This window comes from Babylonia areolata, chromosome 6, assembly GCF_041734735.1.
Source record: "Babylonia areolata isolate BAREFJ2019XMU chromosome 6, ASM4173473v1, whole genome shotgun sequence".
NCBI lineage: Eukaryota > Metazoa > Mollusca > Gastropoda > Neogastropoda > Buccinidae > Babylonia > Babylonia areolata.
The window spans coordinates 49,096,370-49,111,490 of NC_134881.1; the positions used below are offsets into that span (position 1 = coordinate 49,096,370).

A 15,121-nucleotide genomic window follows, 5' to 3' on the forward strand; every position below is an offset into this window, starting at 1 on the left:
TGTGTGTGAGTGCCGACAAAAATGGAATCTGGTGCGGTAGTGGCAGCATTGCTGACTGGGCAACACACCTTCAGTGAACACTTGAGATGTTTGGATAATATGTGTCGTGTGTGTGGTGAGCGGGTTCTCAGAAGAGATAAAGACAAGGGGTTGAATGCAAGACTTTGTGCCAAGTATTCTTCTGAACTGTTTCGTTTTTTCGGCCTAGATGTTTCGAATGATGAAGAGGGCAAACATCCCACATGCATTTGTATCAAGTGCTACAAAAAAATGAACAAGGGGGGGAGGCAACACACGCAGTCGTCAATTCACTCAAAAAGAAAGTATTAGGGATGCAGTCACAAGATGACAAACTGCGTGTCATCATGCAAGAGCACATGACTATTGTCTCCCCCATGCTTCAGCAAGTCGTACCCCAAGCAGGAGAATCACGGCACAAATCAAAAAGTAAAGAATAAAGAAATTTTCAGCCCTGTTCTTTTCTCCACCCTGAATCCCTCCCTCCTGCACACACACATTGTAAGGAAAAAACAAGAAAAGAAAAAAAAATGTTTGAGTTTAGTCAGTGTCACACTTCAACTGAGTGGATTACCAACTACAAACAAGGAGTTCATACGGATTTATAAGTTCAGGTAGGAATGGATTTTATTATTTAGAACTTACAAATGCATGTCAGTACGTTACATTGTGATTGTTTACTAAAAGCATGGTATCGTCAAGGTGTATCTTTTAGACTGACCAAATGCATGTCGCAAGCAAAGGCACACATACTGACACGCAAAACATCTAGTCGGCGAAAATCTCTCTCCCCCTCTCTGTGTGCGTCTCTCTCTCTCCCTCTCTCTCTGTGCCTCTCCCCTTTCTCTCTCCGTACATGTTCCTCTGTTTCTCAGTATGTCTGTCCCTGCATATGTCTGTCTGTCCGTCTCTCTTCCCGTGATGTTGAGAGAAGTGTGAAACTTAAGTGGCTGGCAGCAGTTCTCAGTGGAGCTGATCGTTAAATACTGACACTAATTCCGGGGCGGTCTGCCACCTCTAGGTAACGTATCGGCTATATTTTCCTTCCAGTTGTATCGTGGAGACATGCATGTATATCATGATATAAGTTTTATCTCCAAGTAAAACGATGTACACACACAACACGGAGTTGAAATTGAACTACGTTTCGTGTGTGTTCCTCAGTTCGAACAGAATGTTCGTGTGCTCGCTAAGTTTTGGACCGCTTGTACACTGCCTGCAGGAAATTAAACCTACTCATGTTTGGTATCGTTAAATTTGTCAGAAAATCACACATCCATTCACACCCATAGCGCCCTTCTTGTTGCATTCTGACATAGAGTATTATTTTTTAAAAGCACATAACCCTGTTTCTGACAGTTTATCAGCAGCAGCGAAGCTGTTCACAGCTGTACACACTGCCCGTGTAACATGCGCTCCGCTGAGAATAGCGCGAAGTTAGTGGTGCGCCAGAGCGCTGCCCCATATACTGCCTGCCTGTCTGTCCAGGCTATCACCTTTCCAACGTTTCAAGCTCGCTCGCTGTTCATCCCTCTCCCCTCCGCTTCGCGCCAAAACTAAAAGGGCTGCCTTGTGCCGCCGTGAGGGCTTTGCAGACAGGAACGACATGAAGAACTTCTATAATGGCCTGAAAGAAGTCTACGGTCCCACCACCTCCGGATCTGCTCCACTTCTCAATGCTGATAGTTCTAACCTGATCACTGACAAGGACGGGATCCTTGAGAGATGGGCTGAACACTTTGACAGTGTACTGAACCGCCCCTCCACCATCAATGATGAAGCCATCGACCAACTCCCCCTGGTGCCAGTCAGTGAGTTGTTGGATGCCATTCCAACTTTGGAGGAGACCCAGAAAGCTATCCGTCTGCTATCCAATGGCAAAACCCCTGGCTCAGACTCCATTCCAGCTGAGGTCTACAAAGAAGGTGGTATGGCACTGACTGAGAAGCTTCATCAGCTGTTCCAGCTCATCTGGCAGCACGAGGCAGTTCCACAGGACTTCAAAGACGTTTCCATCATACACCTGTACAAGCGCAAAGGAAATCATCAGGCCTGTGACAACCATCGTGGAATATCCCTGCTGTCGGTCGCAGGCAAGACTCTGGCCAGAGTGCTACTCAACCATCTCATAGTGCACCTTGAGCAAGGTCTCCTACCAGAGAGCAAGTGTGGCTTCCGGAAAGAATGCGGGACTATTGACATGGTGTTTGTTGCCAGGCAACTCCAGGAGAAGTGTCAGGAACAGAACGCCGACCTTTACTCCACCTATGTCGATCTGACCAAGGCCTTCGATACTGTTAGCAGAGATGGCCTTTGGAGAATCATGGCGAAGTATGGATGTCCCAGAAAGTTCATCACCATCATACGGCAACTACACAATGGGATGCTGGCCCGAGTCCAAGACAACGAAGAGACTTCAGAACCATTCGCTGTCTGCAACGGAGTCAAGCAAGGGTGAGTTCTTGCCCCCACCCTGTTCAGTCTCATGTTTTCAGCCATGCTGACAGATGCCTTCAGAGACGCTGATGTAGGCATTGGCATCAGGTACTGCACAGATGGCTCACTCTTTAACCTCAGGAGGCTTCAAGCAAAAACCAAGGTGAGGACAGACACCGTCAACGACTTCCTGTTTGCTGATGACTGCGCTCTTAACGCTGCCTCCGAAGCTGACATGCAGCACAGTGTCGACAAGTTCTCTGCTGCCTGTGACAACTTTGGCCTCACAATCAGCACAAAGAAGACTGAGGTGATGCACCAGCCAGCTCCAGGAAAGCCTTACCTTGAACCAAACATCTTCATCAACGGGCAACGACTGAATGCGGTGGACAAGTTCACATACCTGGGCAGTACACTCTCTCGCACAGTTGTCATCAACGACGAGGTGAATGCCAGACTCACCAAAGCCAGCGTTGCCTTCGGCAGACTCCATAAGAACGTTTGGAACAGGAGAGGCATTACCCTGGAGACGAAGCTCAAAGTATACAAGGCCATAGTTCTCACCTAACTGCTCTATGGATGTGAATCATGGACGGTCTACAAAGGCCACGCCAAAAAGCTGAACCACTTCCACACCACCAGCCTCAGAAAACTTCTCGGCATAAAGTGGCAAGAGAAGATCCCTGACACAGAGGTGCTCACTTGTGCAAACTTGCCCAGCATCTACACCATCTTGATGCAGGCCCAGCTGCGCTGGGCAGGCCATGTAGTTCGCATGCCAGACCACCAGCTCCCCAAGAAACTGCTGTATGGCGAACTCCAACATGGCAAGCGCTCCCATGGAGGCCAAAAGAAGCGCTTCAAAGACACTCTGAAAGCTTCTCTGAAGGCCTTAAGCATCAGCCAAAACACATGGGAGCTGAATGCAATGGACAGACCAAAGTGGCATTCAGCTGTCCACAAAGGCGCCAAATCCTGTGAGGCCAACAGAATCGTTGCAGCAGAGCAATGCAGACAGGCCAGGAAAAGCAGTGCCAGCAAGTCCCCGACAGCCGCCACCATCCCCTGTCCACACTGCGTCAGAACCTTCAGGCGAGGATTGGCCTGACCAGTCATCTGCGCACCCACAGATCCCAACCCACCCACCCCCAGGATGACTAGATGGTCCTCATCGATCCTGACGGACAAACCACACACACTCAGTCAGTGTACTCATGCAGTGTGGTCACTCACTCACTCATTGTAGTCACACAGTGTAGTCACTCACTCACTCAGTGTAGTCACACAGTGTATAGTCACTCACTCAGTCAGTGCAGTCACTCAGGATAATCATTCCGTCAGTGTAGTCAAACAATAATAATGTACATTCACAGAGCACCCTTCCTCTTTCAGAGCTCTGGGTGCTTTACATGAAAGAAAAATATTACAAAATACATAAATACATAAATCATTCATGACCACTCTTTCTCAACCCAACCCCCCCACCCCCACCCCCTTTTCGCACTCTTCATGCATCCAAAGTGAGCTTACATGAGTGGTGTTGGAGAACAAGGAAGCTGAGAGTGCTTATAGATAGGTTTTAAAAAGATGAGTTTTTAGTGATGAGCGAAAAGCAGAGATAGAATCAGATGTACGGATATAATGAGGAAGGTTGTTCCAGATGTGAGGAGCAGCACAGAAGAAAGAACGTTCACCATAGGTTCTTGTATTGACACGAGGAAGTTTCAAAAGGCAATAGTCAGAGGAAGAGCAGAGATTTCTTGAGGGAATGTTAACACTTATAAGGTCAGAAAGATATGTAGGTCCTGCAGAGTGGAAAGCAGAATAGCAGAGACACACAACTTTGTATTTAATTCTTGCTTCAATGGGGAGCCAATGTAGAGTGTGGAGGTGGGGAGAAATGTGATAAGTATGTGGGACTCTGAGAGTCAGATGGACAGCACTGTTTTGAAGTTTTTGAATTCGCTGAAGAAGATTATGTGGACAGCCTATAAGAAGAGAATTACAGTAGTCGGTTCGTGACAGCACAAAAGCTGAAGTAAGAGTTTTAGTAGTTTCAACAGAAAGGTACTGATGGACAGAGTTGATGCAACGAAGTTCACAATTGACTATGTGTATCAGATTTACTACCTGACCATGCATGGTGAGGTTGGAGTCAAGAATGACTTCACGGTTCCTTGTTGATTTACAAAACTGAACTGTGGCATCACCAACCACAGTAGTCAGGAAAAGAAGTAGATGTGGACATTCTTGCAGAGGAAATAATCATAGCTTCAGTTTTGCCATCATTTAACTTAGTCAGTTGAATGTCATCCAGGATTTAACATCAAGAATGCAATCCTGCATTGACGGAATCAGACTGAGTACTTGGTTTGGTTCTGCAGACTTTTGTCACTGAGCATCATCAGCAAAAGAGTGGTGAAGAACAGAATGGCCAGAAATGACATCAGAAAGAGGAGCAGTGTACAGAACAAACAGTACAGGGCCCAGGACAGAGCCTTGTGGCACACCACAGGTGATCAGGGGTGGATCAGACTTAGTTGTTAACAGAGACAATCTGGAAGCAGTTGGACAGGTATGAAAAAAACCAATTCAGAACTGTTGAGTGAATCCCCAAAACATGTTCAAGTATGGAAAGGAGTATACTGTAGTCTATTGTGTCAACAGACAGTAACAGGTCTTAAACTACTTTCAACAAAGCAGTTTCAGTGCTATGGAAAGATCTATATGCTGACTGAAAAGAAGAGAACAGATTGGTTAATGCTAAATGGTCTGAAAGTTGGGAGAGAACAATCTTTTCAATCATTTTGGACACAAAAGCAAGGTTGGACACAGGGTGAAAGCTTTTGAGGTCACTTAGATCTAGAGTGGCTTTCAAGTGCACTTTTGTATACATTAAGGAAGACAACAGAAATTAAAGAATCATTTATAATTTTTGTTAGTGCAGGCAAAACATCCAAACACTCATACAGCAGTGATGTGGGAAGGGGGTCCAGGTCACATGTTTTTGAAGCAGACTTTTTCAACACACTCAGTACATCTGTCTCTGATACAGGTGTGAAAACAACAAAAGGAACACCTGAAATTCTTTTCCCAAGGGATATGACACAACTGACTGTGAATCTAGTTCTTTCCTGAGGTTAACAATTTTTTTAGCATGTAGTCAATCAATCAGTGTAGTCCCTCAGTGTAGCCATGCTACATAGCTCTAGCTGAGCAGCAGACCAAACTGACAGCTTGGATGCATCATCCAGGCTCAACCTTGACTGAAAGATGCCTTCATTCAATTCATACACAAATGTCGGTTGTTGTAGAGCCAGTGGTGGAAGGTAGTAAACCTAATCTTTATCTTAATAAGAATTCTTTGCATTCACAAAGAGTAGACACAGTACAGAAGTCATGAAGTGCTGACAGGTGTGGTACACTGAGGTGTGGTTTTAGCATATCGTGTAGTTAGACGAGGCATGGCAGAAAGGAATGGCGTGTTGGACAATGTGTCTCCGTCTGTAGGAGAGTGTCGTGAAATTGTACACGGCTTTTGTGTGAATAGTCACTCACCGGAAGTCCCGAGGAAAAAGTAGTACGGACAGGGCAGACATCTTGTCGAGAATAAATGCAGTTATCAGAGCACAAGAATATTGTTATTTCTAGAGTGAGAGATGACAACACATGGTGGCAGCGTCGAGAACTGACCTAAACGCCGTGAGTACTGACTCTGTTCATCCAGAATAAAAATAAAATGCCCTCGTTCAAAGCACCGGACACGTTTGATTTTTCTAAACCGTCATTCTGGCCTGAGTGGAAGCAAAGATTTATGCGCTACCACGTCGCATCAAAACTGAACAAAGAAGAAGAAGACATTCAGATAAATACTCTGATTTACGTCATGGGCATTGAGGCTGAACGTATCTTAGGTTCATTTAGACTTAGTGAAGATGATAGCAAGAAGTTTGACGTCATACTGGCTAAGTTTGATGAATACTTCGTCCCAAAGAAAAACGTGATACATGAAAGAGCAAGGTTTCATGCAAGAAGTCAGAAAACAGATGAGAGTATCGAGACCTACGTTCGTGCGCTTTATGAGTTAGCGGAAACAGCAGACTTCCCGAACAAAGAGGAAGCAATTCGAGACAGATTAGTACTGGGAGTACTTGATTCAGAGCTGTCTGAGAAGCTACAAATGCAAGCAGATCTCACTCTTGAGAAAGCCGTAACACAGGCACGACAGTCGGTGACTGTGAAGGGTCAAATTTCCGAGCAACGCCAGACTACCATTGATGCAGTACACTCTGATAGAACCAGTGGTCACAGAGGTGGTAGGCATGATAACAATCAACATGGTACAGGAAGAGGACTCCCACGAGGCGGCGGCACTGGCCATAGAGGTTGTCATCGCCAACCACAAGGCAGCGCACGCGGCGGCAGAGGAGGAAAAGGAAGAGGAGGCAGTACAGCCACAAAATCCTGTTCGAGATGTGGTCGCTCCCACAGAGAAACAGAAGTCTGTCCGGCAAAAGGAAAGCAGTGCAGGATCTGTAATAAAATGAATCATTTTGCATCAGTATGCAGAAGCAGGTACTCATCAGTGAGTGAAGTACAAGATGAAGATGGAGTTGAACACTTTGTTGGTGCGCTAGGCGACAAGTCATCGTGCATAACACGTACTGAGCCACCGTGGACGGCAACCCTCAACATTGTGGGAGGTCAAGTGAAGTTTAAGATTGACACTGGAGCAGACGTCTCCGTGATCTCTACGTTGCAGTTTCAGAAACTGTCACCACGTCCACAGCTACAGAAGACCAACTCCAGCCCAGGCGAAGGACAATTTGTCACCTCCACTACTGTTCATAACCAGTCGTACTCACTTCGTCTCTTCGTTGTGAATATGAACAGCGACAATCTACTCAGCAGAGAAGCTGCACACAGGATGGGTTTCGTACAGAGGATCGAAGCAGTCGACAAGCCTTTTGGGGAACTCGATGACTTACCGATGAACTGTCCTCCTGTCAAGATTATCTTGGATGAAAACGCCAAGCCGTACAGCTTGCACACAGCACGCAGAATTCCACTCCCTCTCATTGAAAAGACCAAGAAAGAACTCAATAGAATGAAGACGCTGGGAATAATTGAGGAAGTAACAGAGCCTACTGACTGGTGTAGCCCAATGGTTCCGGTCCTTAAGAAGTCCGGCGATGTCCGCATTTGCACGGATTTGAAGAAACTCAATGCAGCTGTGAAAAGAGAAAGGTACATCTTGCCAACACTGGAGGATATTGTCCACAAACTGTCAGGGTCAACCGTATTCACAAAACTGGATTGTACTTCTGGGTTCTGGCAGATCCCACTCGACCCTGAGTCAGCCAAGCTCACCACCTTCATAACCATGTGTGGAAGGTACTTCTACAAGAGGTTACCATTTGGCATATCATCGGCACCCGAGATATTCCAGCGAACGATGGAAATGATCCTCAGGGACGAGGAAAGCGTCATATGTTATTTCGACGACATCCTCATTCACAGCCCTGATGATCATGCTCATGAGAAGGGCCTCGAGAGCGTCTTGAAGAAGCTGACTGATGCTCACGTGAAGCTGAACCGCCAGAAATGTGAGTTCAGGCAGAGGGAGATTGAATTTCTGGGTCATCTCATCACCAAGGACGGAATCTCACCAGATCCAGCCAAAGTTGAAGCCATTATCAACATGCCTGACCCAAGCAACGTGTCTGAGCTTCGAAGAGCCATCGGCATGATCAATTACCTTGGTCGCTACGTCAAGAACCTGTCTGTCATCATGCGCCCACTCACAGAACTCCTCGAGAAAGACAGATGTTGGGCCTGGGACGCTCCACAGAAGAAGGCATTGCGCACAGTCAAAGAACTCCTCACAACTGCTCCCACTTTGGTCTTCTATGACCCCAACAAGCCGACGAGAGTGAGCTGTGACGCAAGTTCGTACGGCCTTGGAGCGGTACTCCTCCAAGAACATGATGGCAACCAGAAGCCAGTGGCATATTGTTCGAGGACACTGAACTCTACAGAGAAGCGATACGCGCAAATAGAGAAAGAGTTGCTAGCTGGTGTTTGGGCATGCGAGCGTTTCCAACGGTATCTGATGGGCCTGGATCGATTCACTTTAGAGACAGACCATAAGCCCCTCCTACCTCTCATCAACTCAAGACATCTTCATGACACACCACTGCGGTGTCAGCGCATGCTCATGCGACTTATGAGATTCAACGTCATTGCTGAGTATGTACCAGGCAAACAGCTGGTAGTTGCAGATGCACTTTCGAGGAGTCCACAGCCGGGTGAAGGGCCAGAGAGTGATGATGACGTTACACAGTTGATGGAAGACATTGACGCATACATTGCCAGCGTGGACATGACATGGAAGTGGGCGGCATCTGACAAGCGCCTCATGCAGATCGAAGAAGAAACCAAGAAAGATAGTGTCATGCAAGCAGCACTTCACTACACACGTGTAGGTTGGCCAGAACATGCATCTGATGTTGATCCAAGTCTGCGTGACCTGTATGCAGTATGCAACGAGCTGAGCGAACATCGTGGATTCCTCACACGTGGAAGCCGAATCGTCATTCCACACAGTCTACGAGAAGACATCCTGGCAAGGATTCACGATGGACACCTCGGAATCACCAAGTGCCGGGAACGTGCGAATTGTTCAGTCTGGTTCCCGCTCATCAACGAGCGCATCAAGCAGTTGGTCTCTACATGCAAGTTTTGCCAGGAAAGACAACCAACTCAACGCAAAGAACCGCTGATCACCACCGAACTGCCACAGAGACCATTCCAGAAATGTGCGGCAGATCTCTTTGACTTCAAGGGAGGCAACTACCTAGTCCTGATAGACTACTATTCGAGGTACATTGAGATAGCTTACCTCAGAAAGATCACTTCGGCAGAGGTGATTGGACGGATGAAGAACATTTTTGCGCACCAGGGGATACCTGAAGTCCTACTCACAGACAAAGGCAAGCAGTTCGTTTCTTCTGAGTTCCAGAAATTCGCTGAATCATGGAACTTCAAGCATGAGACATCAAGTCCATACTTCGCATCTGGAAACGGCGAGGCCGAGCGAGCGGTCCAGTCAGCAAAGCGGATTCTCTCTCAACCTGATCCCCTCCTAGCTCTATTGATCTACAGAGATACACCTATCGCAGCAACTGGTGTCAGTCCTGCAGAACTGGCATCTGGAAGGAAACTAAGGACAACCCTTCCCACTCTCCCCATCAACCTTGACCCCCTCAGTCATGACAGATCTCTTGTCGCAGCCAGAGACAAAGCAGCCAAAGAAAGCTACAAACGTTGCTTTGATCGTCACCATGGAGCACGTCCACTAGAAGAACTTTGCCCTGGTGATACAGTCCTGCAGAAGCTCGACAACGAGAAAACCTGGGGAAATCCAGCCATCGTGCAAGAACAGTATGCACCACGGTCCTATGTAGTACAGACTCCAAGCGGCAAGTACCGGAGGAACCGAAGACACCTCAGGCCGTTCACACAGCCTGAAATTCCCCCACCCTACCCCAACCCAGTCCAAACAATCCCGCCCATATGCACTACCCAAAACCCTGTATCCAGTGACAAGATGAAAGATGATCATCCGTGCAGAGGGCCAACTCCAACTAGCCAAGGCTCATCCTCCACTGAGCCTCAGCGAGCAGCATGCAGAGGGCCGACTACAACCAGAGCAGGCTCATACTTAACCGAGCCTCAGCAAGTCCAGGCATCACGTCCAGTCTCCAGCCAGGGTCCTGTCCCAGCATCCCCAGGCAGCTCGTCAACCAAGGGTGCCGTGCCGCTTTCTGAGGGCAACGCATGCAGTCCAGGAGCCACGTCCAGTGGACCACGACCGGGACAACCATCAGGATGACCGCCAGAGGGCAACAGCAGTCCGGAAGCTCAAGTACGGACGTCTCGCAGTGGCCGTACCATCGTCACACCAGCCCGCTACAGAGACTAAAAGGGATGAACTTTGAAAGCAAAATGTTGCTTTATCGCTGTATCCTCCCATCCTCGGTTATCAATACGAACTCTAAACAAATAATTACGCAAGCCATTTCGAGCGGCTTGATTTGTCAATCTCAAAGGAGGGAGATGTCGTGCAATTGTACACGGCTTTCGTGTGAATAGTCACTCACCGGAAGTCCCGAGGAAAAAGTAGTACGGACAGGGCAGATATCTTGTTGAGAATAAATGCAGTTATCAGAGCACAAGAATATTGTTATTTCTAGAGTGAGAGATGACAACACAGAGAGGAACCCTTCTTTATTTCTTTTGTATTTCTTGATTCATTTCTTTTCTCCATTCATTGCTTCTTCCCTCCCTGGCTGACTTCACAAGCGCTAACCTGCTGTGGGGAGGAGACAGGCAGTGTGATGGGGACTTCTTTCACCACTGCTCCCTTCTCCTCACACACCCCATGGAGCAGCTTCTTCACTGCTCCTGCAACACAAATCTGGATAGGAACATGTGCTCCATACATGCAATTCACAACTGTCATTGCTTTGAGGTTCAACACAGATCTGTATAGGAACATGTGCTCCATACATGCAATTCACAACTGTCATTGCTTTGAGGTTCAACACAAATCTGTATAGGAACATGAGCTCCATACATGTAGTTCACAACTGTCATTGCTTTGAGGTTCAACACAGATCTGTATAGGAACATGTGCTCCATACATGCAATTCACAAATGTCATTGCTTTGAGGTTCAACACAGATCTGTATAGGAACATGAGCTCCATACATGTAGTTCACAACTGTCATTGCTTTGAGGTTCAACACAGGTCTGTATAGGAACATGTGCTCCAGACATGTATTATACAATTATCATTGCCTTGCGGTTCAACACAAACATTGCTGAAGTTTTACCAGAGTGAACATGAATATGTTACTCTTTTTTTTTTTATCTGCCAAAGACAATAGGTTTCTTTTTTATAAACTACTAAATTTAGTAGTTTATTTTATTTTCTCTTGCTTTCTCTTCTCTGAAAGAATAAGCATGTAATGTTTATGTATGATCTCTCTCTCTCTCTCTCTCTCTCTCTCTCTCTCTCTCTCTCTCTCTCCTGGGGCCAATTTGATTCTGCATATATATAAATGACTTACCTCTGTACTTAACAGATGACTGCCAATGACACAACCATTCATACTAACTACACTAGATTGGATAAAGTAACTTCACTTTTACAAAAGAGTATTGGTCAACTTCTTAAATGGTTTGAATTAAATCACCCCCCCAAAAACAACAACAAATATTTAATCATTACTATTAGATAAAAGCATCAGAATCACTCTTCAAACCCCCATCTCTTTATATTAACTATCTAAAGTCAAACATTTCTTAAATTTGCTTTGGGGAAAATTGTTCTTCTATACCTGCATTGAATCGTAAATCAACTATTTGGGAATCAGCTAGTGACATTGTTCTCAAACCACTACTGAGTCTATGAAGGAGAGCCATTAAATTTATTCTTCTTAAATCATCATTACTGATTTCTGATTACACAAATTTAAATATCCTCCTTCTTTAAGAAGCAAATTTGTAATGAACCCAATCCATCATCCACCCAAGATTATGATACCACTCACAAGATTCAATATTTTCAAGTCTTGTGTTGTTTATTCAGGAAGATACTTATGGAATGTGATGTTATCTTCTGTTAAAATTCATTAATAAAAACATTCATGCATTTAAGAACATTAGTTGTGAACATCTCATGAAGAACTTGAAAACACTATGATTCATTCTTAATGCTACTGCTGATTGCAATTTATTCCTGGTATTGTTTCTGAGTTGTGGATAGTTATAGAATATGCCTCTTCCACTCTCCCATATTACCCACATTTTCTTTCATGTATCTCATACTCATTTGTACATGTATTGTACATTTGTTCTTACCATTTTCTTTGATATATGTTGTAATGCAACTTCTGACTCTGTCTCTCTCTCCATCTCTCTTGTTGTGCAAGATAAGGATGTGTATGTTATTGTTTGTGGTGATTTGAATGCACGTACAGGTTGTGAGCAGACCAAAAGTGAAGATATGGGTATTAATGTTTTTGATCTGGATTGGGAAAATGTGAAGGGAGATTCACGTTGTTCAAAGGATGTTACTATAAATAATTTTGGGAAATCCCTGTTGGACTTTTGCTTTTTGTTTGAACTTGTAATTTTGAATGGTTATTGTAATGGGGATCGAGACGGCGATTTTACTTTTGTTTCTCCCCAAGGATGTAGTGTCATTGATTATTTTCTTGTTTCTGACTGCTTATTAGATAGTTGTAATTTATGTATTGGTGACAGTTTATTTTCATGGCATCTGCCAGTCGAATTGTCCTTCATAAATGGATTAAGTACTGAAAGAGAATCTGACTCAATTCAAAAAGGAGAAGAAAGGATAGTGTGGTCTGAGGAAAATGTGCATGTATATAAGGATGAGTTGGACAGTTGTCAGTTTAAGGAGTGTTTACAGAATGCTTATAACATGTTAAATGTTGATGTTAATGCCTGTGTCAAATTGTTTTCATGTGCATTGTATGGAGCAGCTGCATGTATGATTCGAACAGTTGGTAGAGGACAGAAGAAATGTAATGATTGGTTTGATGATGAGTGTAAGAGGAAGAAAAGACTTGTCAGAGGCCTTCTTAAAAGTTTCCAGAGATGTAAAACTGAAGAGAATAAAAGAGTACGTAAAGAAACATTTGTAAAGGAAAGGAAGGAATATGTTTATTTGAAGAGAAGAAAGAAACGTGAATTTGAGGAGCTAAGGTTACAGAAATTAAAATCATCAATCAAAGATTCAAATCTGTTTTGGGCAACAGTAAGATCTGTAAATAGAAAGGCATTTGTTTATAATAATATTAGTGCTCAGCAATGGTATGACCATTTTTCTAGTGTATTTGTAGGTAATGCTAACACTGAAACAGAAGATGAGGTAGTAGAGGAGGTTGGTGATTTCGAAGAACCTTGTTTTAATGACCCAATTAGCAGACAGGAAGTAATTGATAGCATAAACAATTTAAAACCAGGTAAAAGTGCAGGCCCAGATAAAATATTGAGTGAAATGTTAAAGCAGGCAAATACAGATGTTGTTGATTTTCTGGTGTTTTTATTTAACAGATGTTTCAATGATGGAATCTTTCCAACAGATTGGGCAAAATCGATTATCATACCTATTCACAAAAAGGGAGACCCAAATATTCCAGATAATTACCGTGGAGTTGCACTTACAAGTATCATTAGTAAAGTTTACACTTACATTTTAAATAGAAGATTAACTAAATGGGCTGAACGTGAAGAAAAGATTATTGAAGAGCAAGCTGGATTTCGATCAGGTTACAGCACCACTGACCACATTTTCACATTGTATGCAATTGTACAAACACATTTATTAAAAAATAGAAAATTGTATGTTGCTTTTGTAGATTTTCAGAAGGCCTTCGACTCTGTGAATCGAAATAGTTTATGGAATGTGTTACGTAAAACTGGTGTTGATGGTAAGCTTTATATGGCACTGCGTGGTGTATATGATGCAGTTTTAGCGTGTGTGCGTGAGAAGGGTGTATATTCAGATGTATTTGACTGCCCACGTGGCGTAAAACAAGGATGTCTGTTGAGCCCTATGATGTTTTCATTCTTTATTAATGAACTGGCAGGAGAGATAACGAAAAAAGGAAGACATGGGATTCAAATGATCCCTGGGGCTGTTGAACTGTTTCTCATGTTATTTGCAGATGATGTAATTCTTTTGTCTGACACGGCCATAGGACTTCAAAATCAGCTGAACATATTAAAGCAAGAAGCAGATAGATTATTTTTAAAAGTTAATCTTGAGAAAACAAATGTAGTTGTGTTTAGAAAAGGTGGTTACCTATCTAGATATGAAAGATGGCACTATGGAACTGATGAAGTGAAGGTAATTAATGCTTATAAGTATCTTGGTATGATTTTTACAACTAAGCTGAGTTTTACAAGGACAGTAGCAGAGATCTGTAGAAAGGGGAAGAAGGGGGTTATAGAAATCTTAAGGTGTTTACGTAAGTTAGGCTCGATAGATTCATATATATTTTGGAAACTTTTTGATACTCAAATAGAACCAATGATAACATACGGTGCCGAAATTTGGGGACTTTCTGATAACAAAGATTTAGAAAAAGTACATACATTAGCTATTAAACGTTTTTTAAATGTTCCATTACATACTTCAAATACTGTATTATATGGAGAAAGTGGTAGATACCCATTATACATTAAATCATGTGTGAAATGTATAAAATATTGGTTAAAATTAATAAGGCTACCCACATCGAGATTATGTAAGCAGGCGTATGAAATGTTAGTAAATGAACATGAGAGAGGGAAGGAAAACTGGGTATATTTTGTAAAGAAGACATTAACTGTAAATGGATTTGGGATTGTGTGGATGTGTCAGGGAGTTGGATGTGTAGAAGGATTTGTTTCAGAATTCAAAGATAGGCTAATTGCTTCATATAAACAGAATTGGCACTGTAAAACGGAAAGCACTGAGAAATATAGATGGTTTTATAGTTTTTAAAGTATATTTCAAACAGAAAAATATATCACAGTCGTGACAAACAAGTGGCACCGAACAAGTCTCGCCAGATTTAGAACGAGAACG

General features: G+C 43.8%; 1 protein-coding gene across 6 annotated transcripts in view; it reads right to left on the reverse strand.

Moving 5' to 3' along the window:
• Positions 1–15,121, reverse strand: part of LOC143283115 (uncharacterized) — a 551,198-nt gene that overhangs the window by 54,057 nt on the left and 482,020 nt on the right. For all 6 annotated transcript variants that reach the window (XM_076589238.1, XM_076589242.1, XM_076589241.1 and 3 more), the window contains one exon: positions 10,826–10,920. In XM_076589238.1, coding sequence (XP_076445353.1) covers positions 10,826–10,920 — 95 coding nt within the window. The remainder of the gene's footprint in view (positions 1–10,825; positions 10,921–15,121) is intronic.